The 26,888-nt window shown below is 44.3% G+C and overlaps 1 protein-coding gene across 1 annotated transcript in view; it reads left to right on the plus strand.

Annotated features, from left to right (window-relative positions):
• TMEM65 (transmembrane protein 65) overlaps positions 1-26,888 on the plus strand; it is an 88,504-nt gene that overhangs the window by 34,373 nt on the left and 27,243 nt on the right. Inside the window, 2 exon segments of the mRNA XM_075352888.1 lie at positions 21,178-21,222; positions 23,727-23,794. Of these exon segments, the coding sequence (XP_075209003.1) occupies positions 21,178-21,222; positions 23,727-23,794 (113 nt within the window).

Consider the following 26,888-nt stretch of genomic DNA (forward strand, 5'->3'; position numbering starts at 1 on the left):
CATTATCCCTATTCTATAAAAAAGTGTTTAAAAGAACAGAGAGTCCTCAGTGGTTGATACCTTTTAATGGCTAACTGAAAAGATGGTAATTATTGCAAGCTTTCCAGACTACTCAGGTCTCTTCATCAGGCATGGTATAACACAAAATCTGAAGAGTCACATATTTATACACAACAGGACTTAGAATAGTGCAGTAAAAGGACTCTGGATTACAAACCCAATTCTACATACCTACAATACCCATTATGCACAAAACCTTTGTCACAGGACTTCTGAGAGACTAAGGAACCACCTTTTGCACCCAAAGGACCCTATTCTATAGTAATGTTTCCCATCCTTGTCCCCTTGTAGTAATGTCCCCATCCTATAGTACTGTGCCCACCTTGTCCCCATCCTATAGTAATGTGCCCATCCTAGTCCCTATCCTATAGTACTGTGCCCATCCTAGTCCCTATCCTATAGTACTGTGCCCATCCTAGTCCCTATCCTGTAGTATGTCCCCATACTATAGTGATAATGTCCCCATCCAATAGTATTGTGCCCATCCTTGTAATGTCCCCAGCCTTATCCCTATTCTATGGTAATGTCCCCAGCCTTATCCCCATCCCATAGTAATGTGCGCACTTTGTCCCCATCCTGTAGTAATAAGTCAGCAGCTCCCCTCACCTTCCACAGACGCCGGAGTGAAGCTGAGGGGAGTGGTCTGCGGCCCCAGATCCACAGTGATTGGAGAGATCGGTCACAAGGCCGGTCTCTCCAATCAGAGCTGGGGGCGGGTGAAACACAGGTCACCCAGCTCCAGCCAATGATCGGTGCTATAACTGCACTGATCTTGGCTGGATTTCAATGTTTCAGCAATTTTCAATGGCTGAAACATTACAGTGGGTGTGATTGGCTGAGTGGCGTTCGTCAGCCAATCACAGCCTCCGTAGGTCCGGGGAGGACACACCCCTCCTGAGGTCCCCTCCTCCCCGAATCTAAGGTATTTGCAGCGATCGCCGCCACCGGAGCTGCGATGTTGCCATGACGTACTGGGTACGTCATGGGTCCTTAAGTACCAGGGAGCCATAAAGTACCCAGTACGTCATAGGTCGCTAAGGGGTTAACGTCCAACACACACACACACATGCCATTCTTCTCACCTGTCCCGCGCCCCGTCCGCTGCCTCATCTCTGCTTCGTGCGGCCCCCAGGCTCGTGCCCCTGTTACTATCGCGGCAGCTGCAGTGTCAGTGATTTATGTGAGATGATTGTGTTGCCGTCGTGAGAGCGCAGTCCCAGCAACACATTCATCTGACAAAGTGCAGACAGTGGCTGCGGCCCCTGCACCTGCCGCGATAGTGACCAGGGGCACGGGCCTGGGGGCCGCACGAAGCGGCCTGAGGGGCCGCATGTTTGAGACCCCTGGCCTAAACTAAGGGAGCTTTTATTTTTACTACATTTAAGTGCATCTCTTGTTACGCTCTGTACCTCATTTGTGTCTTCTAAGATGAGGCTTTGGTCTTGGCTGCTCCATTGCTCTTGGCTTTTTAACTACTTCTTGATTTTCAGTTTCTTGAAGTTGACATTTTGAATCACCAGCCCCATATGTCACACATTGTTGGACTTCAGGTACCTAAACACTTTAGGCTATGTGCGCACTACAAAAGTAATTTTTCGCAAGAAAATTTCTTGAGAATCTTCTGTGAGTTGAAGATTACTGCATCTGCGGTAAAAAAACGCACCTAAACCGCAGGAAAAACGCATGCAGTTTTGCCGCGTTTTTGCCGCAGGTTGGTCCTTGCAATTTTTTATGCTGTAACTGCAATAAATAATATAGATAATAGATAATGGATAGAGGGAAAGATGGACAGATGAATAGATAGATAGATGAGAAAGACCTATATAATGTCCCACCCCCCTGCATTTTCTAAGCTGGTACCCTTTAGTGACTTTCATGTGGCACTAAAAGGTGCTTATCCTTGTTTTTAGCCAAAAAAATAAATACATTTAAAAAAAAATGACGTGAGGTCCCCCTTGTCTTTTGTAGCCATCTAGGGTAAAGCAGACGGCTGCAGCCTGCAGACCACAGCTGGCAGCTTCACCTTGGCTGGTAATCCAAAACTGAGGGCACCCCACGCTGTTATTTTACATTAAATAAATAATTTAAAACAAAAAAACGTGGGGTCCCTCCCAAATTGGATCACCAGCCAAGGTAAAGCAGAGAGCTGTGGTCTGGTATTCTCAGACTAGGGAGGTCCACTGTTATTGGACATTCCCCAGCCTAAAAATAGCAGGCCACAGCTGCCCCAGAAGTGGCGCATCCATTAGATGTGCCAATCCTGGTGCTTTTCCCCAACTGATCCCGTTGCTCTGGTGCGGTGGCAAACGGAGTAATATACGGGGTTGATGCCAGATGTGTAATGTCACCTTTCATCAAGCCCAGCAGTTGGTGATGTCTTGCGTCTATCAGATACCCGACGTCACCAACCCAGTCAGTAAGAAATAAAAAATAGACAACAAAAAAAGTTTTATTTGAAAAAACACTCCCCAAAACATTCCCTCTTTCACCAATTTATTGAAAAGAACAATCAATTCCAGGTCCGGCGTAATCCAATAAGGGGGTCCCACGGCGATCCATACCATAGTCGCTGTCCCAGTCAATGAAGAACAGAATGTTCCTCATTGGCTGGTAGAGCAGTACAGTGACCTGAGCTAACATCAATAGCCCAGGTCACTGCAGGGGATGCCGAGCGCTGCTCTCAGGAGGATAGATGAGATAATTACCTGCTGTGATGATCTCCTGCAGTCCTGCCATCAGCGCTGTCACTGACTTCTTTGCCCACCGCGTTCTCAGCAGTATCGCGAGAGCCCGTGACGTCACCGCAAGACGGGCAATGACAGTGCTGACGTCAGGAGAGCAGGAGATCGTCACAGCAGGTAATGATCTCATCTCACCTCCTGACAGCAGCGCTCGTCATCCCCGCGGCTGCACGCACTGCTGAGTGTCAGTGTCTGCCTACGCTGCAGCGTGACAAGCTGCTGACACAGCGGGCAGACACTGACACACTGCAGGGCTGGCAGCGGCGGGGCTGGAGCGGGACACAGACTGCACGGACACCCGCCGGACGTCACACGGAAGCGCTTCTGTGCGGCGTCCAGGGAGTGTGACGTCGGTGTTTACTCTGCTCCGCCTCCTCTTCCTGGCATAATGACATCACTTCCTGCAAAACCGCAGGCAGCGATGAGCATTACCGCAGGTAAATCGCGGCTATACCGGGGGTATACCGCACATCATTTCCTACCTGCGGTATACCCCCGGAATTTCGCGATTACATTACAGTGAATGGAGTGAAATTCCGGGGGTATACCGCAGGTACCTGCAGAAAATAATGGACATGCTCATTTTCTCAAGAAATTCTGCAGAAAGAATTTTCTTGAGAAACAAACGCAGTGTGCGCACAGCTATATTTTTCCCATAGGTTTTGCTGGTAAATGTCTGCAGGAAGATTACAAACATTTCTCAAGAAATTTCTGCAGCAAAACCGCGGGTAAAAACGCAGTGTGCGCACAGGGCCTAAAGGGAATCTGTCAGCAGCTTTTTGCTATTTAAGCTGACAACACCATGATGTAGGGGCAGAGAGCCTGATTCCTGAAATATGCCACTTACTGGACTGCTTGGTGTAGTTTTGATAAAATCCCTGTTTTATGTGCTGTAGACATAGGAGAGATCAGAATGCTGACTTTTGTACAACCCCGCACACACCACTGATTGGCTGCAAGTAGCTAATCAGTGGTGTGGGTGGGGTTACATAGGTTAGCTTTACTGCCTGGCACGTGTCACCTAGTCCTGCAGTGATAATCTTCTGCTGATAAAACACTGATTGTATTGAAACTTCAGCAAACTGCTGAGCAAATGACACATTACTGGTATTGGGCTCTTTATCCCTAATCATGCTGCTTCTAAGACTAAATAGCAAAAACCTGTTGACAGATTCCCATTAAGATGCCTATACAGCTGCTTCACTGATTCCCCCATACACATGAGTGCCTGACATGGGTATTCATGTGCTTTCAATGGGGGGAGAGCGGAGTAAGCTGCTGCCAGATTCATCTCACAAATAGGATCCGATATTGAAATTTCACATGACTGACACTAGAACATTGAAAATATGGGAAAATATGGATTTGAAACTGCATTACTGCCATATAGACTGTACCTATAGAATTTAGGTAATTATCACACAAATTGGACAATTGGTCAAGATCCATAGATAGGAAATTACCCTATCAAATTTTTCAGCTTTCTCTCTCCTGGGTCAAAGCTCACAAACTTAGACAGGTTTCCCCCTTTCAGGAAATCTTGTTCCTTCGGTTCAATTTGTTTTAATATAAAAACAAGCAAACTGTGCTTTACTCACAGTCCCCAGGTCCACCACTGAGCCTCTGCTGCTGCTCCTGGTGTATGCTATTGGCTGCAGCGCTGACGTCTTGTTGATCAGTGAGCTCAGTGGCTCTGAGCGGGAATTCCATCTTCATGGGTAGGACCTCTAATCTCAGTGATTGGCTGCAGCGCTGACGTCTTGACGATCAGTGAGCTAAGCGGCTCTAAGCAGGGAATTCTGCCTTCACAGGCAGGACCTCTAAACTCAATGATTGGCTGCAGCGCCGAAGTCTCATCAATCATTGAGTTTAGAGGTCCTACCCGTGAAGACTGAATTCCCTGCTCACTCCTCAAAGCTGCTGATTGGCTGCAGCGCTGACGTCTTATCAATCAGCAGCTTTGAGGAGTGAGCAAGGAATTCAGTCTTCACAGGCAGGACCTCTAAGCTCAGTGATTGGCTGCAGCGCTGACGTCTTGTCAATCACTGAGATTAGAGGTCCTACCCGTAAAGAGAATTCCCTGCTCAGAGCCGCTGAGCTCACTGATCGACAAGACGTCAGCGCTGCAGCCAATCACTGAGCTTAGAGGTCCTTACCGTAAAGACTAAATTCCTTGCTCACTCCTCAAAGCTGCTGATTGGCTGCAGCGCTGACGTCTTATCAATCAGCAGCTTTGAGGAGTGAGCAAGGAATTTAGTGTTTACGGTAAGGACCTCTAAGCTCAGTGATTGGCTGCAGCGCTGACGTCTTGTCGATCAGTGAGCTCAGCGGCTCTGAGCAGGGAATTCTCTTTACGGGTAGGACCTCTAATCTCCGTGATTGACAAGACATCAGCGCTGCAGCCAATCACTGAGCTTAGAGGTCCTGCCCGTGAAGACTGAATTCCCTGCTCAGAGCCGCTGAGCTCACTGATTGGCTGCAGCGCTGATGTCTTGTTGATCAGCAGCAGTGAGCAGGGAATTCAGTCTTCACGGGCAGGACCTCTAAGCTCAGTGATTGGCTGCAGTGCTGTCGTCTTGTTGATCAGCAGCTCTGAGAAGTGAGCAAGGAATTTAGTCTTCATGGAGTGACCTCTAAACTCAGTGATTGGCTGCAGCGCTGACGTCTTGTCGATCAGTGAGCTCAGCGGCTCTGAGCAGGGAATTCAGTCTTCTCGGGCACGATCTCTAAACTCAATGATTGGCTGCAGCGCTGTAGCCAGTAATACACAAGGTGTAGCAGCTGAGACAGAGAAGGGGATGAGTTGAGCACTTTTTTTGTTTTTTCTTTAAAACTAACTTTACCCGAGGACTAGAATTTTCTGAAGGGGAACAACTCCTTTACAGGGATTTGTCCGTAGGATCAGCCGTCCTATGCGGTCTCATGTCGCAGATTATGGCCCCAATTCATTATTGCAATAACATCTGTTTTTCCCTCTGTATTAAAGGGTGTCTGTCAGTACGACCAACCCTCCTGAGCCGTGTACATTGGCATACAGGTCACAGAAAGCTGAATAAAATGACACCTTAATATCTGCGATCCAATGTCTTATTCCAGAGAAATTCACGTTTTTCTTAATATGTAAATGAGCTGTTAAGATCTTTGGGCCGGACATAGATCTTCCCGAGAATCTGCCTCTAGAAATTATTATACATGAAAAGGTGCATTACCACTGAGAGACATGTAGATCAAGAGAGCAGACTGTCAGTCATTACATGCCTCACACTGAAAACTCCCCCTTTCATGTATGGAGGCAGATTCTCTGGCCCAAAGATCTAAACAGCTCATTTACATATAAAAAAAAAAAGTGGATTTCTCTGGACTATGATGTCGCATCACAGATATCAAGGTGTCATTATTTTTGGCTTCTGATGACCTTCATGGCCATATGGACTGCATAGAAGGGTTGATCCTACTAAGTCTTGTAGGATCTTGTATATTCTGGTGACAATGTCCCTTTAAGCTCCGTTGTCTGGAGGTATTCTTCCTCTGCGCAGGTTATGATATCATGTTCATGTTCCCTTGTACCTTGCTCTCTGATATATTTATTTGGTGAGCCCAGCTGTGCTCGCTCAGACTCAGGACGGGAATCGATCGCCTGTTGTAATTAGGCGGATACGCTCCCCGCGCTCCTGGCAGCCGATCCGGGCTGAATTTATGATTTCCGTCACAGCACTTGGCAAAGAAATCTCACAAAAATGAAATTCGGGGATCAATGCCGCGACGAGTACAGAAATAGACTTCACACTCACAGGATTTGTGTAAGCGCTCAAAACGATTCTTCCTCCTGTGTTCTCCAGACAGCCGCCATTTATTCTGTGTCAAGTGAGAGTATTAGACGCCATTTAAAGGGGAAAGTCGCAAGGAATTGACGATAGTCTCATTGATTAGATTTAAGTCTATAAACGAGATGCCCTGTGTTCATTCTCTTCAAAAAATGTGGGGTCTTCAGATTTTCAACTTCCCTGGGGTCGGCCATATCTGTTTTGTCTGTAGTAGAATGTCTGTGCTTCATGGCATTTGCAAAAATATATTATGTCAGGTTTAATTACAGTAATATTTGTATTGCACCTCATGTATTTACCTGGGAAATCTCCCGGGGCATAAAGCTGCAAATATCATCCTTAGGCTGCCATTGTAAGACCACTATTTTGCCATCCAGGGGCCCATTAGAGGTCTTTGGACTAGGAAAGTCTCCACTGGGGGAGGTTTTTTGGTAAACACTTGGAACTTGCAGTAAATTCAATGCAAAAAAAATTTGAAAAATAAATAGTCTCCAAGAAGAGATTTCTTACAGGTAGCGGGAGTGTCAAGGGAGCTGCATACAAAGCTTTATGCATATAGCCCCCGATTACTCAAGACTGGGGTGTTATGCCGGTCTTGATGAGGGGGTGGGGTGGAGTGAGATTGACTGGAGTAAGATTTGTTATCCTATTCTTGTTCTTCTAGAAGTACAATGCAGTTGTCAATGCGGACGCTACCATCGAATGATTGACTCTACTGACCCTCCCTATGAGTGACACTGAGATGACTCTATTGACCCTTCCTAAGACTGATGACTCTATTGACCCTACCATCGAATGTTTGAGATGACTCTGCTGACCCTCCCTATGAATGATACTGAGATGACTGATGACTCTGCTGACCCTACCATCGAATGATTGAGATGACTCTACTGACCCTCCCTGAGTGATACTGAAGATGACTCTATTAACCCTCTCTACCAGTGATACTGAGATGACTACTTACCCTCCCTATGAGTGATAATGAGCTGACTCTACAGACCCTCCCTACAAGAGAAACTGAGATGACTCTTTTGACCCTTCCTATGAGTAATACTGAGATGACCCTGCTGACCCTTCCTATGTGTTATACTGAGATGACTCTATTGACCCTGCTTGTGTGTGATACTGAGATGACTCTACTGACCCTCACTGAGTGATACTGAGATGACTCTATTGACCCTCCCTATGGATGATACCGAGATTACTCTATTGACCCTCCCTATGAGTGATACTGAGATGACTCTACTGACCCTCCCTACAAGAGAAACTGAGATGACTCTCTTGACCCTCCCTATGAGTAATACTGAGATGACTCTGCTGACCCTGCCTATGTGTTATACTGAGATTACTCTATTGACTCTTCTTATGTGTTTGACTGAGATGACTCTACTGACCCTCCCTATGGATGATACTGAGATGACTTTGCTGACCCTCGCTATAAATGATACTGAGTTGAGTCTGCTGACCCTTGCTATAAATGATACTGATGACTCTACTGACCCTCTCTACCAGTGATACTGAGATTACTCTGCTCACCCTCCCTATGAGTGATATTGAGATGACGCTATTGACCCTTACTATGAGTAAGGGTACCTTCACACTTAGCGATGCAGCAGCGATCCGACCAGCGATCTGACCTGGTCAGGATCGCTGCTGCATCGCTACATGGTCGCTGGTGAGCTGTCAAACAGGCAGATCTCACCAGCGACCAGTGAACAGCCTCCAGCCAGCAGCGACGTGCAAGCGACGCTGCGCTTGCACGGAGCCGCCGTCTGGAAGCTGCGGACACTGGTAACTAAGGTAAACATCGGGTATGGTTACCCGATGTTTACATTAGTTACCAGCGCACACCGCTTAGCTGTGTGTGCAGGGAGCAGGGAGCCGCGCACACTGAGCGCTGGCTCCTTGCTCTCCTAGCTACAGTACACATCGGGTTAATTAACCCGATGTGTACAGCAGCTACATGTGCAGATAGCCGGAGCCGGCAGCACAGGCAGCGTGAGAGCTGCGGAGGCTGGTAACTAAGGTAAATATCGGGTAACCACCTTGGTTACCCGATGTTTATCTTGGATACAGCTTACCTCAGCTGTCAGACGCCGGCTCCTGCTCCCTGCTCGCTTCATTTGTCGCTCTCTTGCTGTCACACACAGCGATCTGTGTGTCACAGCGGGAGAGCGCCTTTGAAGAAAACGAACCAGGGCTGTGTGTAACGAGCAGTGATCTCGCAGCAGGGGCCAGATCGCTGCTCAGTGTCACACACAGCGAGATCGCTAATGAGGTCACTGCTGCGTCACAAAAAGCGTGACTCAGCAGCGATCTCGGCAGTGAGCTCGCTGTGTGTGAAGCACCCCTAATACTGAGAGGACGCTATTGACCCTCCCTACAAGAGAACCTGAGATGACTCTTTAGACCCTCCCTATGAGTAACACTGAGATGACTCTGCTGACCCTCGCTATAAATGATACTGGGATGACTCTGCTGACCCTATCCTCTCTTGATTAGTAATGTTTCTGATTACCCTGCCCTTGAATGAAAATGAGCTAACTCTTCTGGCCTTTCTTTATTTGACAATGAGATGACGCTGCTGCCCTCCCCACTCGATTGATAATGAGATGACAGCTCATCATGCACTCACATGATCATGAGATTACTTGGCACTTTATTAACAATGACACGGCTCCGCTGACCCTGCCTTCTATAGATAATGTGATGACTCTGCTGACCATGCCACAACCTGTACAGCAAAGTAGAATAGCTCTGACTAACACCGACTAAAGAGGCCCTTGTGCAAGAACAATATTTGGGCCCGTTGCAGTCCAATAGCTCATCACAATTTATAATTCCACCAGCTTTGGAGGTAGATGTGGCCTCCTTACCCCTTGGGCCTCTGGTTGCAGCAATATGTCCGCCCCTGTCCTCCAGTGACTGCCGCGTGTTACTCTGTAGGGAAATAGTCTCATCGCTCCGTCATTTCATCTGGCTGCAACTAGGAAAACACGTCCAGGTTCAGAGGCCGCGTCCTCATCACTATTCTTCCTGTCAAAATGATAGATGTCCTAATGGTGCGGGTGCCTTTGATGTCCTTAGTGCATCCAATGGGCTTTTATAAAAAAAAAAAAAAAAAAAAAAAAGTCTGAAACAAGAACTTTGTTGCCCGTAGCAACTGAAGTGTAGATTTAATTTATTAAACTGCCTTTTTTTTTTTTTTTTTTTTAAATGAAAGCTGGGATTGGTTGCTAAGGGCAACAATGGCAGTTAGGGTCAATTTGAATTAATTTCAAATCTATAATTCTACAGTTTAGAGCAGTTGCTCCTGTATATTATATTATAACTGTTGGAATAATAAACGGACTGCACATCCGAAACTTGTACATTGATCCATTGTTGGGCGAGCAAATATGTACAAAACTGAGCACGAGGCTCTTCGTTAATGTTGTAATCAGACTGTATGAAACCCACTGCCACGTCACGGGGAGCCTATTAGCGGATCCCTAATTTTAAAACTGCGGCGCTGTGAAGTGTCTGGATCGCCGTTGCCCCCCTCTGATGCAATATCACTTTAATGCTTGTTACGCCCCCCGTTCAGCTTTTGTGCCCCCCCCCCCGTTCACCTTTTGTGCCCCCCTGTTCACCTTTTGTGCCCCCCCCGTTCACCTTTTGTGCCCCCCCCGTTCACCTTTTGTGCCCCCCCGTTCACCTTTTGTGCCCCCCGTTCACCTTTTGTGCCCCCCGTTCACCTTTTGTGCCCCCCGTTCACCTTTTGTGCCCCCCCGTTCACCTTTTGTGCCTCCCTCCCGTTCGCCTTTTGTGCCTCCCTCCCGTTCGCCTTTTGTGCCTCCCCCCCTCCCGTTCACCTTTTGTGCCTCCCCCCCTCCCGTTCGCCTTTTGTGCCTCCCCCCGTTCACCTTTTGTGCCTGCCCTATTCCCTCATAGACTGTAAGATTACAAGCAGGGCCCTCACTTCTCTTGGTATCTGCATTTTATTTTGTATGGTCTCATATTGTCTGTACATGTCCCCTCTTAATTGTAAAGCGCTGCGGAATATGTTGGCGCTATAGAAATAAAAATTATTATTAATTATTATAAAGACATGTTGCAAGAATTTCCTCATTTGGATTTTTTGTGATTTGTTTGCCGCAACCTTATTACCATGGGGACAGCAATGTGTCGTCAATGCCATTCACTTGTATTATGCTGCAATATCAAAATCACCATGTAGCCCTAACTTTAAAGGCTTCCACCCCCCAACAAAGTTGGGTTTAATAAGCAGATCTTCGAATAATAATAATTTCCACAATTGGATGTGATTAAAAAAAAATGTTCCTGTGCTGAGATAATCGTATATATGTGTCCCTGCTGTGTACTGTGTAATGGCCGTGTCTGACTGTACAGGAACATGGTCTGATCATTCCACAGCCCCTGGCTGGGGAGGATGCAAAAAAAAAAGTATAAAGATATTACAGTATGGGAAAATAGACATTTCTTTTTGTGAGGTAAACATTTTCGCGCTTGTTTTTTTAAAAAAAAAAGTTTTACCTCAAAGAAAGATTTATTTCTGATCCTGTTCTGTAATGTCTATATACCTTTTTTTGGATGTGATTAAAAAAAAAAGTTCCTGTGCTGAGATAATCTTATATATGTGTCTCTGCTGTGTACTGTGTAATGGCCGTGTCTGACCATACAGGAACATGGTCTGATCATACCACAGCTCCTGGGTAGAGGATGCAAAAGAGTATACAGACATTACAGCACGGGATCACAATTCTTTCTTTGAGGTAAAACGTTTTTTAAAAACAGGCAGGAAAATGTTTTACCTCACAAAAAGAATTTTCTATTTTCCTATGCTGTAATACAGCACAGGATCACAGCTGATTCTTCTTGTGAGGTAAAACATTTACCAGCTTGTTTAAAAAAATGTTTTACCTCAAAGAATTATTTGCTTCCGTGCTGTAATGTCTGTATACCTTTTTAGTTCCTCTCCTGCCCAGGAGATGTTGTATGATCAGACTATGTTCCTGTGCAGAGATAATCTTTGTATAGGTGTCCCTGCTATGTGCTGTGTAATGGCTGTGTTTCACCGCACAGGGTCATGGTGTTATCATACTACCTCTTCTGGGCCGGGGAGGATACAAAAATGTATACAGACCTTACACCATGGGATAACAGCTGATTCTTTTTATGAGGAAAAACATTTTTCTGCCTGTTTTTAAAAAAAGTTTTACCTCACAAAAAGGGGCATTGTTATATCTGTAGGTAACACTGGTACACATAGTTTTAAGGTCGAAGGTAGACTTGAAGGGGATTTTGCACTAACAAAGTTTATTTTAATCAATATGTCTTGCAATAATAATAATTTGCACAATTGGATGTGTACAGACATTACAGCATGGGATCACACAGGGGATTCTTTTTGTAAGGTAAAATATTTCCCTGCCTGTTTTTAACAAATGTTTTACCTCACGAAAATAATTATTTGTGATCCTGTAAAATGTTTTACCTCACGAAAATAATTATTTGTGATCTTGTCCTGTAATGTCTGTATTTTTTTTTTTTTTTGCGTCTTCCCTGGCCAAGGAGATGTGGTGAGGTAAGACCATGTCCCTGTACAGTGAGATACAGCCATTACACAGCACATAGCAGGGACACATATATAAGAATAAAAAAAATCTTGTTCTGAAATAATCTTATATGTGACTCTTTTGTATACTGTGTAATGGCTGTGTCTGACCGTACAGGGACATGGTCTTATCCTACCACATCTCTCCTGGGTTTGGGGAGGAAGCAAAAAAGTAGATGACATTACAGCACGGGATCAGAAATAAATCTTTCTTTGAGGTAAAACATTTTTTAAAAATGGGCAGGGAAATGTTTTACCTCACAGAAAGAAATGTCTATTTTCCCATACTGTAATATCTTTATACTTTCTTTTTTTTTTTTTTTGTGGTATGATCAGACCCTGTCCCTGTACAGTCAGACACAGCCATTACACAGTACACAGGAGGGGCACATATATAACATTATCTCAGCACAGGAACATTTTTTTTAAACCCATCCAATTGTGGAAATTATTATTATTCCAAGATCTATTGATTAAAATCAACTTTGTTCCTGGGATAAACTCTTTTAAGGTTAGAGACCCACTTTGAGGTTCAGAGGGCCTCATACAGTCTCATCAGAATAATAGCTGAGACCCCATTTTCAGTTTCTGCAATAGATCATTGCTTGAGTTTTCTATATGCGCTCCGTATGTTTTTCTCCAGCCGTGTTACCTGTATATTGTAATCACCCACTCAGCATTTTCTAATTGCCCCGTATCTGGTTAATCTAGAAGTTCTGAGCATTTGTATTGACAATCCATACGAGACGCACGTCAGCATTTCCGTCCCTCGTCCTTTCTGATTTCTTCCTGACTCGGCGTTTTCGCGGATTTCTGTCTCTTCGCTCTGTCCTGGGATAATTGCATATGGACGGTGTCTGCTCCCCAACGCTGCCACTAATGCTAATTGCGGCAATTAATTGCCTCGGTCCCTTTCATTCACAGGAGATTAGTCTGCGGCCATGTGCCAACGAGGTATAAAAAGCTGAATATTCCTAATAGCCAATCAGGGGCCAGCTATTATTTCACAGCCTGCTTTAGAAATATGAGAGCAGTAATCTGATTGGTTGTCATTACTCAACAATATTAATGTACATTTTGTCAGGCAATGACTACCTGGGTTCTTCCAGGTATTAAAGAACTCTGCAAGTGCTGCAACACACAGGATACACATGGAATGCAATACAATGGTGGGCCCTGGTGAGAGGGGTCACCTCCTGCCACTCACCTGAGTCTGTACCCTTCTCTCCCTAATGTTCTTATACAGGTGCTTAACTCCGTCGTCGATCATATGTTTAGGCCCTTACTTGCTCTGAACTCACCCTGGCTAGTGAGGTCAGCAAGAATACTAGTCTGACAACTTAAATAATACAACACAAGAAAAGGGAGACATAGTGAAAATTGATACAAAAGGAAATACAGCTAAACAACACAGCTGCAACTGTTAAGACTCTTCAGCTTCTTCCAGAAACTGGCTCCTTCCAAAGTGGTCAGCATAGAATGAGAGTCTATAACCGGCATCAGATGATGAGACCGGTGACTTTTTATAGCGAAGTGGAGTGGTCACAAAAGAGCTGCACCTGAGACTAAGGCTACAAAGGACAGCCAGATAGAGTCCTTAACCCCTACAGCACTAAAAGAAAGTAGATTTCACTCAAATACAAGTAGTGGATCTGCAAGTAATAACATGTTGTGACCTTCTGTTCCCAGAGCGGGACACACTCATGACACATTCTTGAAATCTTTTTTTAGAAATGGTCCTCCTGGAGAATTTTCATTTTATTTTATTTGGCTGACCATGTCATTTCTTAAACTCCCCTGTTGCCCCCTAAGTGTTGATTTCTGACTCCCAGTTCTGAAGGGTTGTTAATGAGTTAGCCGAGGATCCATTAGTGAGCTATTTTTTGAGAGCTGAGAGGAGAGTTTAACAGTCTTCTCACCTTTTTTGAGCTCCTCTCAGCTGTTTTGTTTTTTTTTTTTCACCACAACTGTTAAATTTGTAGGGAAACCGGCTGAAAAAGCAAAAATGTGCAAATTTTTTTTAAGGTAAACCAATTGCAAATATATATATATATATATATATATATATATATATATATATATATATATATATATATATATATTTGACCTCAAGGAGATCAACATCCAGCACCGCGGAGCACCATCAACCATCCTTACCTATATAGTCTTCTACTGGGCATTGCTCCCACTAGCCAGTTTCCTACTCCACACTGATGAGGGGCAAATACCCCTAAACAGCTGTCTGTGGATGGATACCATGTTTTGGCATAGGTGGTTTCCTTGACTGGAGACTGCCCTTCCCGTCGTTGTTCCTTCCCGGTGAAAGACCTGGCTAGTTACCTGCCAGCGTTGAGAAACATGTGATGGTGTCTACGCGGCTTCTTTATTTTGTGTAAAATTATATAATATATATATATATATATTATAATATATTCTGCTTTGATACTTTGCATGAATCCTATTTTGTCGGTGTGGAGTTCTTGGTGGAATGGGATCATTCCCTGCTGGGAGTGTCTGTATACTTAGCTCCATGATTCTCCAAGATTTGTGTTTGTCATGCTTGGTATTAATTCAGTCCCTCATCTGTATTAGGGCTGCTTCTCACTTGCGAGTTTCTCGCAGTAGAGCAATGCGAGAAAAACTCGCATTGAAATCGGACACATGTTAGTGAATGATTCAGCTCTCATCTGCCATTTTTTTTCTCAGTCCAAATCGGACTGCGAAAAAAATCGCAGCATGCTGCTTTTTTGCGAGTTTCTCGCACCATTTGTCCCAATGATTTCCTATGGAAGGGGATTAAAAGTAGGATCACACACGCGCACAACCGTTCACATTTGCGAGTGTGGCAGTAACTTCACTCATTAAATATTCAACAGATGAATGTGACATCATATTCCCAAAGGTAAATTAAATGACACATGTGTAATAGCTTTTATATAATTAAGATGTTGCATGAAACTAGCATCGCAAACGTGACACACACGCGAGCAAAAAGCATCACACTTGCGTTGCACTCGCACCTAACGTGAACTAAAATCAGCCGAGTATTTTTCAGCCCAGTCGGACCGTTTTTACTCGCATAGATGTGTTTCCAGCCTTAGTGTTTTTGGATCCCAGTAACATCTGAGTGCTGATTCAGTGGGGGAGAGGTTGTGTGACCTTAGGATTTTTCATATCAAAAGTGCTGGTATTTATTAGGGTTTTTACAGCTACATACAGTTGCTCCTTACTATCCTTTCCTATAAAGATTGCTTGGGCCTCGGACCTTTGCTGAATCTGTCTTTTCTGGCTTTGTATTGTGTTTTTATATATCACCGTAGCCTTTACATGTGGGAGGCTATCTATCTATCTATCTATCTTTGGGGATTGCTCCGAGGCAGATTAGCTTTCTTATATTTCTATCTGTGAGATTATTTACTTCTCCGGCTGTGTCGAGGTGTCCAGGTCATCGTAGGCTCGTCCCATGGCTACTGTTAGTTGTCAGGATTAGGTCTGCAGTCCGTTAAGTTTCCAGCCACTCTGTTACCTTTTGGGATTCCGCATTATTTGATCCTGCCCGGTCCCTGACTCATAACAGTACAGTGTACACAGGAAGCTGCAAATCAGTGGGGGTGGGGGCGGGGTTATGTAGACTATTTAGACTACCTGACAAGAGTCACCTAGTCCTGCAGTGATAATCTCCTACTGATCAAACACTTAGCCTAAGTTCACACTTCCGTTGTTTTGCATGAGTCACATGCGTTGCTTGATGCATGTGACTGATGTGTTGTACAACGGATGACAAAGAATTTCATTGTCGGACTCCGTTGTGTGCTGGGGGCGGAGTTCCGGGGTGGAGCTGAGGACGTCAGTGCCGCGGTCTGCATGGCTGGGGACAGGTGAGTGAGAGTGTGTGTGTGTGTGTCTACATGCATGTATACATGCGGAGTGCGGGAGGGGGTGGAGCGCGAGGGGGCGGAGCCGAGCGGGGACATGGAGCTGAGGACTTCGGTGCCGTGGGGACTGCAGGGCTGGGGACAAGTGTGTGTGTGTGTGTGTGTGTGTGTGTGTGTGTACATGCGGAGTGCGGGAGGGGGCAGAGCCGAGTGGTGAAGTGTCGGCCTCCCTGCACACGTATCCAGGGTAAATATCGGGTATAAGCAAAGCACTTTTTGCTTGGTTACCCGATATTTATCTTGGTTACGAGTGTACACCGCTTAGCGCTGGCTCCCTGCACACGTATCCAGTGTAAATATCGGGTAACTAACCAAAGCGCATCATTGCTTGGTTACTTGATGTGTATCCTGGTTACGTGTGCAGGGAGCCAGAGAGAGCATGCGCAGCAAAATCCTACGGATCGCGCTGCTCAAAAACCGTTACAGGCTGCGTTGCTCCCGCCCGGCGGTCAGTTAAGAAACGACTGACCGCGACGCAGCGGATGCAACGCAGCATAATCAGTCGCAATCCGTCACTAATAGAAGTCTATGGGGAAAAACTGGACTCCTGCAAAATATTTTGCAGGATACCGTAATTCCTCAAGGCTACGGATTGTGACTGATGCAAAACAACGGAAATGTGAACTTAGCCTTATTGTATGAAATCCGCAGCGCACAGCCTAATGAGTTATCCATAGCTGGAATCAGACTCTACCTCCTACATTTTGCTGCTCTCAGATTAAATAGCAAAAACCTGCTGACAGATTCCATTGATTAAGGGGAAGCAAATTTCTTCATATTTCTGCATCATTATTGTACAGATGTAACATTGTCGTATTCTAGAGGCTTGTGCCTTGATATTGGCAGCTGGTGAGTGACATGGAGCCTGCCCCCTCCTGATACTCCGCCGTCCTCTTAGTCCAGGAATGTGCCTTTGTTTTCCCTCTCGGTGCTGTGTATGGGCAGCCGGTCACTGCAGGACATTACATGACTTGGATCTTTATCAGATGCTCATAATACAGAACCATTTACATTCTGACTCTGTGCCGGGAATACGATTAGTCAGCGAAGAGCTGGAGATGCTGGGAAACATCACAGCGTCACGAGCTCTGCTCTAGTCACATTTAAAGCTGCACCAAATAATCCTGCTGCTTGGGCTCCATCGTCATTTGTGCCGTAATGTCTATTTTTTTTCTTGTCCAAGAATGTCAATGATTTTGGGATAGCGGGGAACCAGGGCTCCTCAGCTATGCTATCTCTAATCTCAAGGATACTCCTGATGGTGGAGATGCCTGAATCTCCTTCCTGCTCCTGATCAGTCCTGATCTGATTCCCTCTCCTCCTCCCCCAGGGAGGGACTGGACAGGAGTGTGTTGAAACCAAAACTTTGTCACACAGCACACACACAGGGTAAGATAATAAGAGATTCTGGAGGAAAACAAGAGCAGGAAGGAAGCTATAAAACAGAGGTGAACTCCACAACTGCTCAAAGCAATAGGCACAACTAAAGCACAACTTTCACCAGAAAGTCTGGTACGCCACAACTCACCGACCAGCATAGAATAAACTATAGCTGGCATGTGTAGAAGGATTCCACCAGCATAAATAGGAGGGGAGAAGAAGTGATAGGTCTCCCCAGAACATGTGACCAAAGGAGAAAGCAGATAATCAGACATTAACTCTTGCTATCCTGCCTATGAATCAGCACACAGCAGGTTGACACCCAAGTCTGCCTATGTTGATCCCAGACACCAGTGAAAATATCGGATCGGGTGGAGTGTCAGAATCTGCAGTCTGAACAGAGGCCGACACCGCCATGACAGTCAGCCAAGTTTGTACAAAACTCAGTGTGACAGAATAAAGGGCCCTTTACTATACAACCCAAGATGTCAGTTTGCTGATTTGGGCTTTGTTCACACTGAGTATTTTTCTGCACAGATTTTGGTATAGAAAATGCCTTTGTTTTCTGCGCTAAATTCAGCTCTTATAAAACATGGCCCATTGTTTTCAGTTTCCTGCCGGTCATATGGCTGTATTTTATTTTTTTTTTTTTCATTTTTTTTAGCCGCATTTTCCATTAACTAATACACAGAGTTGAGTAAAGATATTTGCCGGAGTTTGGTTTAGTGGCCATTCGTGGCTGCCCGACCAGAGCACATCGAACCTCTTCTTAGAGTCTTCTCTTTTCTGATTAGTAGACTGTATCCTGGTGGCGTGACGCACTCATGATCGGGGTCAACAGAGGATCGCAGAGCCCTGGTCTGGTGGCCATGTCAGTAGTTCGTGGCTGCCGGACCAGAGCCCTGCGAACCTCTTCCTAGGTGCCCATATTTTCTGATTAGTTAGCTGGCGCGACAGTATCCTGGTGTGACGCACTCATGATCTGGGTCGGCGGAGGATCGGGTGCCCCTATTTTTCTGATTAGTATACGGTAATTTGGTGTGACGCACTCATGATCTGGGTCGGCGGAGGATCGGGTGTCCTTGTTGTCTGATTAGTATATGGTAATTTGGTGTGACGCACTCATGATCTGGGTTGGCGGAGGATCGGATGCCCCTATTTTTCTGATTAGTATACGGTAATTTGGTGTGACACACTCATGATCTGGGTTGGCGGAGGATCGGATGCCCCTATTTTTCTGATTAGTATACGGTAATTTGGTGTGACGCACTCATGATCTGGGTCGGCGGAGGATCGGGTGCCCCTATTTTTCTGATTAGTAGACAGTATCCTGGTGTGACGCACTCATGATCTGGGTTGGCGGAGGATCGGATGCCCCTATTTTTCTGATTAGTAGACGGTAATTTGGTGTGACGCACTCATGATCTGGGTTGGCGGAGGATCGGATGCCCCTATTTTTCTGATTAGTATACGGTAATTTGGTGTGACACACTCATGATCTGGGTCGGCGGAGGATCGGGTGCCCCTATTTTTCTGATTAGTATACGGTAATTTGGTGTGACACACTCATGATCTGGGTCGGCGGAGGATCGGGTGCCCCACTTTTCTGATTAGCAGACAGTGACTTCTTGTGATGCACTCGTGACGGAGGTCGGCGGAGGATCAGGTGCCCCACTTTTCTGATTAGTAGACAGTAACTTGGTGTGACGCACTCGTGACTGAGGTCGGCGGAGGATCAGGTGCCCCACTTTTCTGATTAGTAGACAGTAACTTGGTGTGACGCACTCGTGACGGAGGTCGGCGGAGGATCAGGTGCCCCTATTTTCTCATTAGTAGACAGTATCCTGGTGTGACGCATTCGTGATCGGGGTCTATGGAGGATCAGGTGCCCATTTTTTCTGATTAGAAGACGGTATTTTAATGTCATGACACACTCATAATCGGGGTCGGTGGAGGATCACAGAGCCCTGGTCTGGTGGCCATATCAGTGGTTTGTGGCTGCCCGACCAGAGCCCTGAGAACATCTTTCAAGGAGTCCATATTTTCAGATTAGTAGCCCGGCGTGACCATATTCTGGTGGCAATGTGCACTCCTGATTGGGCCGGCGGAGGATCAGATTTGTCTTTTCTGATTAGTAGATCCTGGTACGACGCACTGATGATCGGGGTTCAGTGGATGATCAGAAGCACCCCTTTTCTGATTTGTAGACTGCATCATGGTGGCGTGACGCATTCATGATAGAGTTCGGCTGAGGATCGGGTGCCCGTCTTTTCTGATTAGTTGACGGTATCCTGGTAGTGTGACACTCTCATGATGGAGGTCGTCAGAGGATCGGGTTCCTGTCTTTTCTGATTAGTAGACGGTGTCCTAATGGCATGACGAACTCATGATTAGGATTGGTGGAGGATCGCAGAGCCCTGGTCTGGTGGCCATGTCAGTAGTTTGTGGCTGCCGGACCAGAACTCTTCAAACCTTCTTGGGTGTCCATCTTTTCTGATTAGTAGCCCGGCGTAACGATATTCTAGTTGTGTGTCACACTCCTGTTTGGGGTCAGCAGAGAATCGTAGGGCCTTAGTCCGGTGGCTATAGACGACCACTGTGACCGCCAGACAAGGGTCCTGAAAATCTTCTTACTCTAGTGATCTCATTTATAAGGCAATTTTTGAATATATTTGACCCAATCTTGGTCAGGTAGAGGCATGTGGATTATTCTTATTAAATAAGAAGCCGGACTTCTACCCGCGAGAGTCTTCTACCCGCGAGAGTCTTCTACCCGCGAGAGTCTTCTACCCGCGAGAGTCTTCTACCCGCGAGAGTCTTCTACCCGCGAGAGTCTTCTACCCGCGAAGTCCGGATCAAAGATGAAATGTATTATCGTTTAGTTGCATTTGAAGGGATTTTGTAAGACGTTCCTATTGATGACCTATGCTTAGGTAATCCGTATAAGATTGGTGGCCATCCATCACCCTGTGGCCCCATACATCGGCTGTTATCAGGTCCTTTTGCCAGTGTCCTGCGCTCCAGTTTAGTGCCTGTTTTCAGTTATTTCATCCAACGTCTACTTACGTCAGTGGGTGCTGGAATGGCCACTACTCGGTCCAAGGAGCGGCTCTGTTCAGGCTCCATCCAATGTTGACTTCTGACCACCACCGGTCCTGCTAACAGCTGCTAGGTGTTAGATTTATGGATATTCATAACACACCCAAATTGGAGGTCATCAATATATCTTCTTTGTCCACAAAATATTTCTTTATTTCTCCTTCGAAAGAGGAAATCTCTAAGGGTTGACGTGTCGCGAGGACTCCCAGTAGGCAGAGCCATGATGCGCTAATAACTGTCGGTGTTGTATCTGGCGGTTTAGCCTTCTCTCCTGGTGACATTTCCCGTTCTTCGTACACAGAAGCCATTCCTACCGCCTTAGTGATTTGTCATATGCCGGGGCCTGGGCTGCGATGTGCAGATATTCCCTGAGCCGGGGACGGCTTCCCATGGGCCGGGTGTGGACACGTTGGCAGACGGCGGTGTAATTAATGTGCCAGCCCTTCCCTCGCACCGCTCTGTATGTAATATATAATTTGCTGCACCAGTTTCTTAATAATTCTCATTTTATTGTCTTCCAGAACAACTTGAAGCCGCCCCACCCTCCTCCAAACAGCTGAAACACGGTGAGATTCCTGTAGGATTATATATGAAGTGATACCTGATGGGCGGGAGTCTGGGGCCGCGTACAGCTGAGGGGATATACAGTCCAGGCTAGATTAAAGACAACCTGTCAGAAATCAAGTTCTAGGTTTTAAAAAGATTCACCAATTTTTTTTATTTTTTTTTACTAATTGGCTATGTCATGATCTATAGTAATTAAAAACAAATCCGAATATTAGGCTGATACCTGCAGCTCTGTAGAGATCACATCTCTGACTGATAACTCCTCTATATATTCACAGTAGGTGATGTCACAGCTCACCTCCTCCTCCTCTTGTACAATGACTGATAACTAGGGATCATCGAGTACTTCAATTATTCGGCTTCGCGAATATTTGCCGAATAGGTCGCCGCTATTCGATTATTCGCGAATATTCAATGCGCAATGTAAGTCTATGGGAAACCCGAATAACAACTATTTTGAACTATTCGGGCTTCCCATAGACTTATATTGCGCATCGAATAGTCGAATAGCGGCGAGGTATTGGGAAAATATTCGCAAAGCCGAATAATTGAAGTATTCGATCATTCCTACTGATAACACCTCTATATACAGTAGATAACACCGGATCCACCATTCACAGTAGGTGATATCACAGCTCACCTCTTCCTACTCTTGTACAATGGCTGATTACACCTCTATATACAGTAGATAATACAGGATCCACCATTTGCAATAGGTGATGTCACAGCTCACCTCCTCCTCCTTCTCATGTACAATGACTGACAACACTCCTATATACAGTACATGACACAAGATCAACCATTCACAATAGATATCATAGCTCACCTCCTCCTTTTGTACAATAACTAATACCTCCTATATACAGTAGATAACACAGGATCCACCATTCACAATAGGTGATGTCACAGCCCACCTCATCCTCCTCTGACTGATAACACCTCTATATACAGTAGATGACACAGGATACACCATTCATAATAGATATTACAGCTCACCTCCTCCTCTATATACAGTAGATTACTCAGGATCCAGCATTCACAATAGATATCACAGCTCACTTCCTCCTTCTGTTCATTATTATTATTATTATTTATTATTATAGCGCCATTTATTCCATGGCGCTTTACAAGTGAGAGAGGGTATACGTACAACAATCATTAACAGTACAAAACAGACTGGTATAGGAGGAGTGAGGACCCTGCCTGCGAGGGCTCACAGTCTACAGATTGATGGATAATACCTACATAATACAGTAGTTAACACAGAATCCACCATTCACAATATGTGATGTCACAGCTCACCTCCTCCTGTATGACTGATAACATCTTTATATACAGTAGATAATACAGGATCCACCATTCGCAATAGATGGTCACAGCCAACCTCCTCCCCTCCTTTATCATGACTGATAGCACATATATATACAGTAGATTACAAAGGACCCACCATTCACAATAGGTGATGTCACAGCTCACCTCCTCCTCCTGTGCAGTGACTGATAACACCTCTATATACAGTAGATAACACAGGATTCTTCATTCATAATAGGTGATGTCACAGCTCACCTCCTCCTGTACTAAACCCCTTCCCCTCACACTGGTCTTGTCTGTGCAGAGGGCTCAGATTCATTCTGTAGGAAATCTATTGCTAATATCCCTTTAAATGTGGCAGATCCGCCCCCGCGTGTTATTTAATAATGGCTTTTTACTTTATAAAGGTCACCCGGACAGAAATGTCACCGTATTTAGATTCTCATTTTGATGCCATTTGTCATTTTGTTTTTAACCAGGGAGAAATGAGCAGAATTTTCTGTTAAAAAAAAAAAAAAGTCCCAGAAAATAGAAGTCCTGGCGTCGTCCTCCCTCGTGGGGTGTGCTCTCTCCTCCCGGAGGTGCTGGGGACCCACTGATATGGCTGCCATTACTGCTTTACTAGGGGGCAATCCATCTGCTTCACCCGGATCCCGCATGGTGATTGTGTCATGCAGGGTTCTGGAAGAGCTGGGTGTCGCCCCCTGTAGGAGCCATGATGGGGACTATTAGCAGAACAGCATTTTTAAATTGGATTTTTCTATTTTTCTATTTCATGGCTTATATACCGAGCTGTTTTTTTTTATTTTTTTTTTATTTTCAAAAATAGCGCCACTCTGATCTACAGGCTGTGTGCGGTATTGCAGCTTGGACCCATTGACTTTAGTGTGGATGACCTGCAATACTAGGCACGGCCTATAGGCAATCGTGGCGCTGTTTTTGATCAAAAACAAAAGAGCAGCTGTTTTCCTAATCCTGCACCAGCACTTTACAGATGTGGTCATCACTGTCCCCATTGGGACTCGCAATCTACATTCCATATCTGTATGTCTTTGTACTGTGGGAGGAAACCCACGAGAGCATAGGAGGACATACAAACTCCTTGCAGTTGACGAGCGACCCCCGGCGCTCCAATGCTCCACTGTTGCCGGTTATTGTTCCCTTTCTGATCTTTTCCTTCTTTCTATTCCAGTTTTCGTCCACAACGCACTACCGTTCATTGGCTTCGGCTTCTTGGATAACGCGATCATGATTGCTGCGGTAAGAACTAGTTTTAATTTCTCTTCATTTTATACTGAATCTTCCACTTTTTATGGCTGTTTGGTTGACTTTTTTGCAATATATTATCCTTTTTACTTTTTTTTCATTTTTTTTTTTTTTTGCATTTTTTAGAGTAGTAAATAAGATGCTGTTGATGGATCTTTAAAGGGAACCTGTCACCAGATTTGGTGACTATAAGCTGCAGCCACCACCAGTGAGCTCATATATCCTTTTCATGACACATGACGTTTCTCCAGATCTCAGCTGTGATCGGGAGAAATGGAAGAGCGATCAGACTGCTGATCCGTTATTGAGATACTAGTAACATAAAAAAAATAAGTTAAAAAAGTTTAAATTTAAAAAATAAAAAAACCTAAGTTCAAATCACCCCCATTCAGTCCATTGAAAATTAAAGGGTTAAAAAAAAAATAAATATATATTATATATAGATAGATATTATATATATATATATATATATATATATATATCTCTATCTCTCTCTCTCTCTCTCTATATAGATAGATAGATATGAGATAGATAGATAGATAGAGATAGATAAATAGATATATATATATATAATGTCTCTCATATCTATATATCTATCTAGATATAGATATATAATATCTATCTATATATATATATATATAGAGATATATATATATATATAATATATATATAGACATATATTATATTATATATCTATATCTAGATATATATATATATATATATATATATATATATAATGAGATTTTATTTATTTATATATAAATATATATATATATATTTATTTATATATGTTATAGAGAGAGATATAGAGAGATATAGATATATAAAATATATACAGTCAGGGCCAGAAATATTTGGACAGTGACACAAGCTTTGTTATTTTAGCTGTTTACAAAAACATGTTCAGAAATACAATTCTATATATAATATGGGCTGAAAGTGCACACTCCCAGCTGCAATATGAGAGTTTTCACATCCAAATCGGAGAAAGGGTTTAGGAATCATAGCTCTGTAATGCATAGCCTCCTCTTTTTCAAGGGACCAAAAGTAATTGGACAAGGGACTCTAAGGGCTACAATTAACTCTGAAGGCGTCTCCCTCGTTAATCTGTAAGCAATGAAGTAGTTAAAAGGTCTGGGGTTGATTACAGGTGTGTGGTTTTGCATTTGGAAGCTGTTGCTGTGACCAGACAACATGCGGTCTAAGGAACTCTCAATTGAGGTGAAGCAGAACATCCTGAGGCTGAAAAAAAAGAAAAAATCCATCAGAGAGATAGCAGACATGCTTGGAGTAGCAAAATCAACAGTCGGGTACATTCTGAGAAAAAAGGAATTGACTGGTGAGCTTGGGAACTCAAAAAGGCCTGGGCGTCCACGGATGACAACAGTGGTGGATGATCGCCGCATACTTTCTTTGGTGAAGAAGAACCCGTTCACAACATCAACTGAAGTCCAGAACACTCTCAGTGAAGTAGGTGTATCTGTCTCTAAGTCAACAGTAAAGAGAAGACTCCATGAAAGTAAATACAAAGGGTTCACATCTAGATGCAAACCATTCATCAATTCCAAAAATAGACAGGCCAGAGTTACATTTGCTGAAAAACACCTCATGAAGCCAGCTCAGTTCTGGAAAAGTATTCTATGGACAGATGAGACAAAGATCAACCTGTACCAGAATGATGGGAAGAAAAAAGTTTGGAGAAGAAAGGGAACGGCACATGATCCAAGGCACACCACATCCTCTGTAAAACATGGTGGAGGCAACGTGATGGCATGGGCATGCATGGCTTTCAATGGCACTGGGTCACTTGTGTTTATTGATGACATAACAGCAGACAAGAGTAGCCGGATGAATTCTGAAGTGTACCGGGATATACTTTCAGCCCAGATTCAGCCAAATGCCGCAAAGTTGATCGGACGGCGCTTCATAGTCCAGATGGACAATGACCCCAAGCATACAGCCAAAGCTACCCAGGAGTTCATGAGTGCAAAAAAGTGGAACATTCTGCAATGGCCAAGTCAATCACCAGATCTTAACCCAATTGAGCATGCATTTCACTTGTTCAAATCCAGACTTAAGACGGAAAGACCCACAAACAAGCAAGACCTGAAGGCTGCGGCTGTAAAGGCCTGGCAAAGCATTAAGAAGGAGGAAACCCAGCGTTTGGTGATGTCCATGGGTTCCAGACTTAAGGCAGTGATTGCCTCCAAAGGATTCGCAACAAAATATTGAAAATAAAAATATTTTGTTTGGGTTTGGTTTATTTGTCCAATTACTTTTGACCTCCTAAAATGTGGAGTGTTTGTAAAGAAATGTGACAATTCCTACAATTTCTATCAGATATTTTTGTTCAAACCTTCAAATTAAACGTTACAATCTGCACTTGAATTCTGTTGTAGAGGTTTCATTTCAAATCCAATGTGGTGGCATGCAGAGCCCAACTCGCGAAAATTGTGTCACTGTCCAAATATTTCTGGACCTAACTGTATATATATAGATATATAGATATATAGATATATAAAATATATATAATCCAAACGCCAAAATTATGTTTTTGGTCGCTGCAAATTTTGCACAAAATGCAATAAGAGGCGATCAAAACGTAGCATCTGCACAAAAATAGTATAGTTAAAAACGTCGGCTCAGGACGCAAAAAATAAGCTGTCACTGAGCCATAGATCCCGAAAAATGAAAACGCTGCGGGTTTTGGAAAATGGCACAAAAAGTCCACTTTTTTTGGACAGACTTGGGAATTGTTTTTAACCCCTTACATAAAAGTAAACCTATACATGTTTGGTGTCTACAAACTTGCACCGACCTCAGGCATCACACCGACCCATCAGTTTTACCATATAATCAACACTGTGAATCAAATATCCCAAAATCTATTGCACAAACGCACTTATTTTTTTTTGCAGTTTTTCCACACTTCAAATTTATTTTGCCGTTTTCCAGTACAATATATGGTAAAACTTACGGTTTCATTTAAAAGTACAGCTTGTCCCACAAAAAAACAAGCAATCATATGGGAAGATTGATGGAAAAATAAAAAAAAGTTATGGCTCTCGGAAGAAGGAGAGGAAAAAAA

Source organism: Anomaloglossus baeobatrachus, chromosome 6 (assembly GCF_048569485.1).
Source record: "Anomaloglossus baeobatrachus isolate aAnoBae1 chromosome 6, aAnoBae1.hap1, whole genome shotgun sequence".
Taxonomy (NCBI): Eukaryota; Metazoa; Chordata; class Amphibia; order Anura; family Aromobatidae; genus Anomaloglossus; species Anomaloglossus baeobatrachus.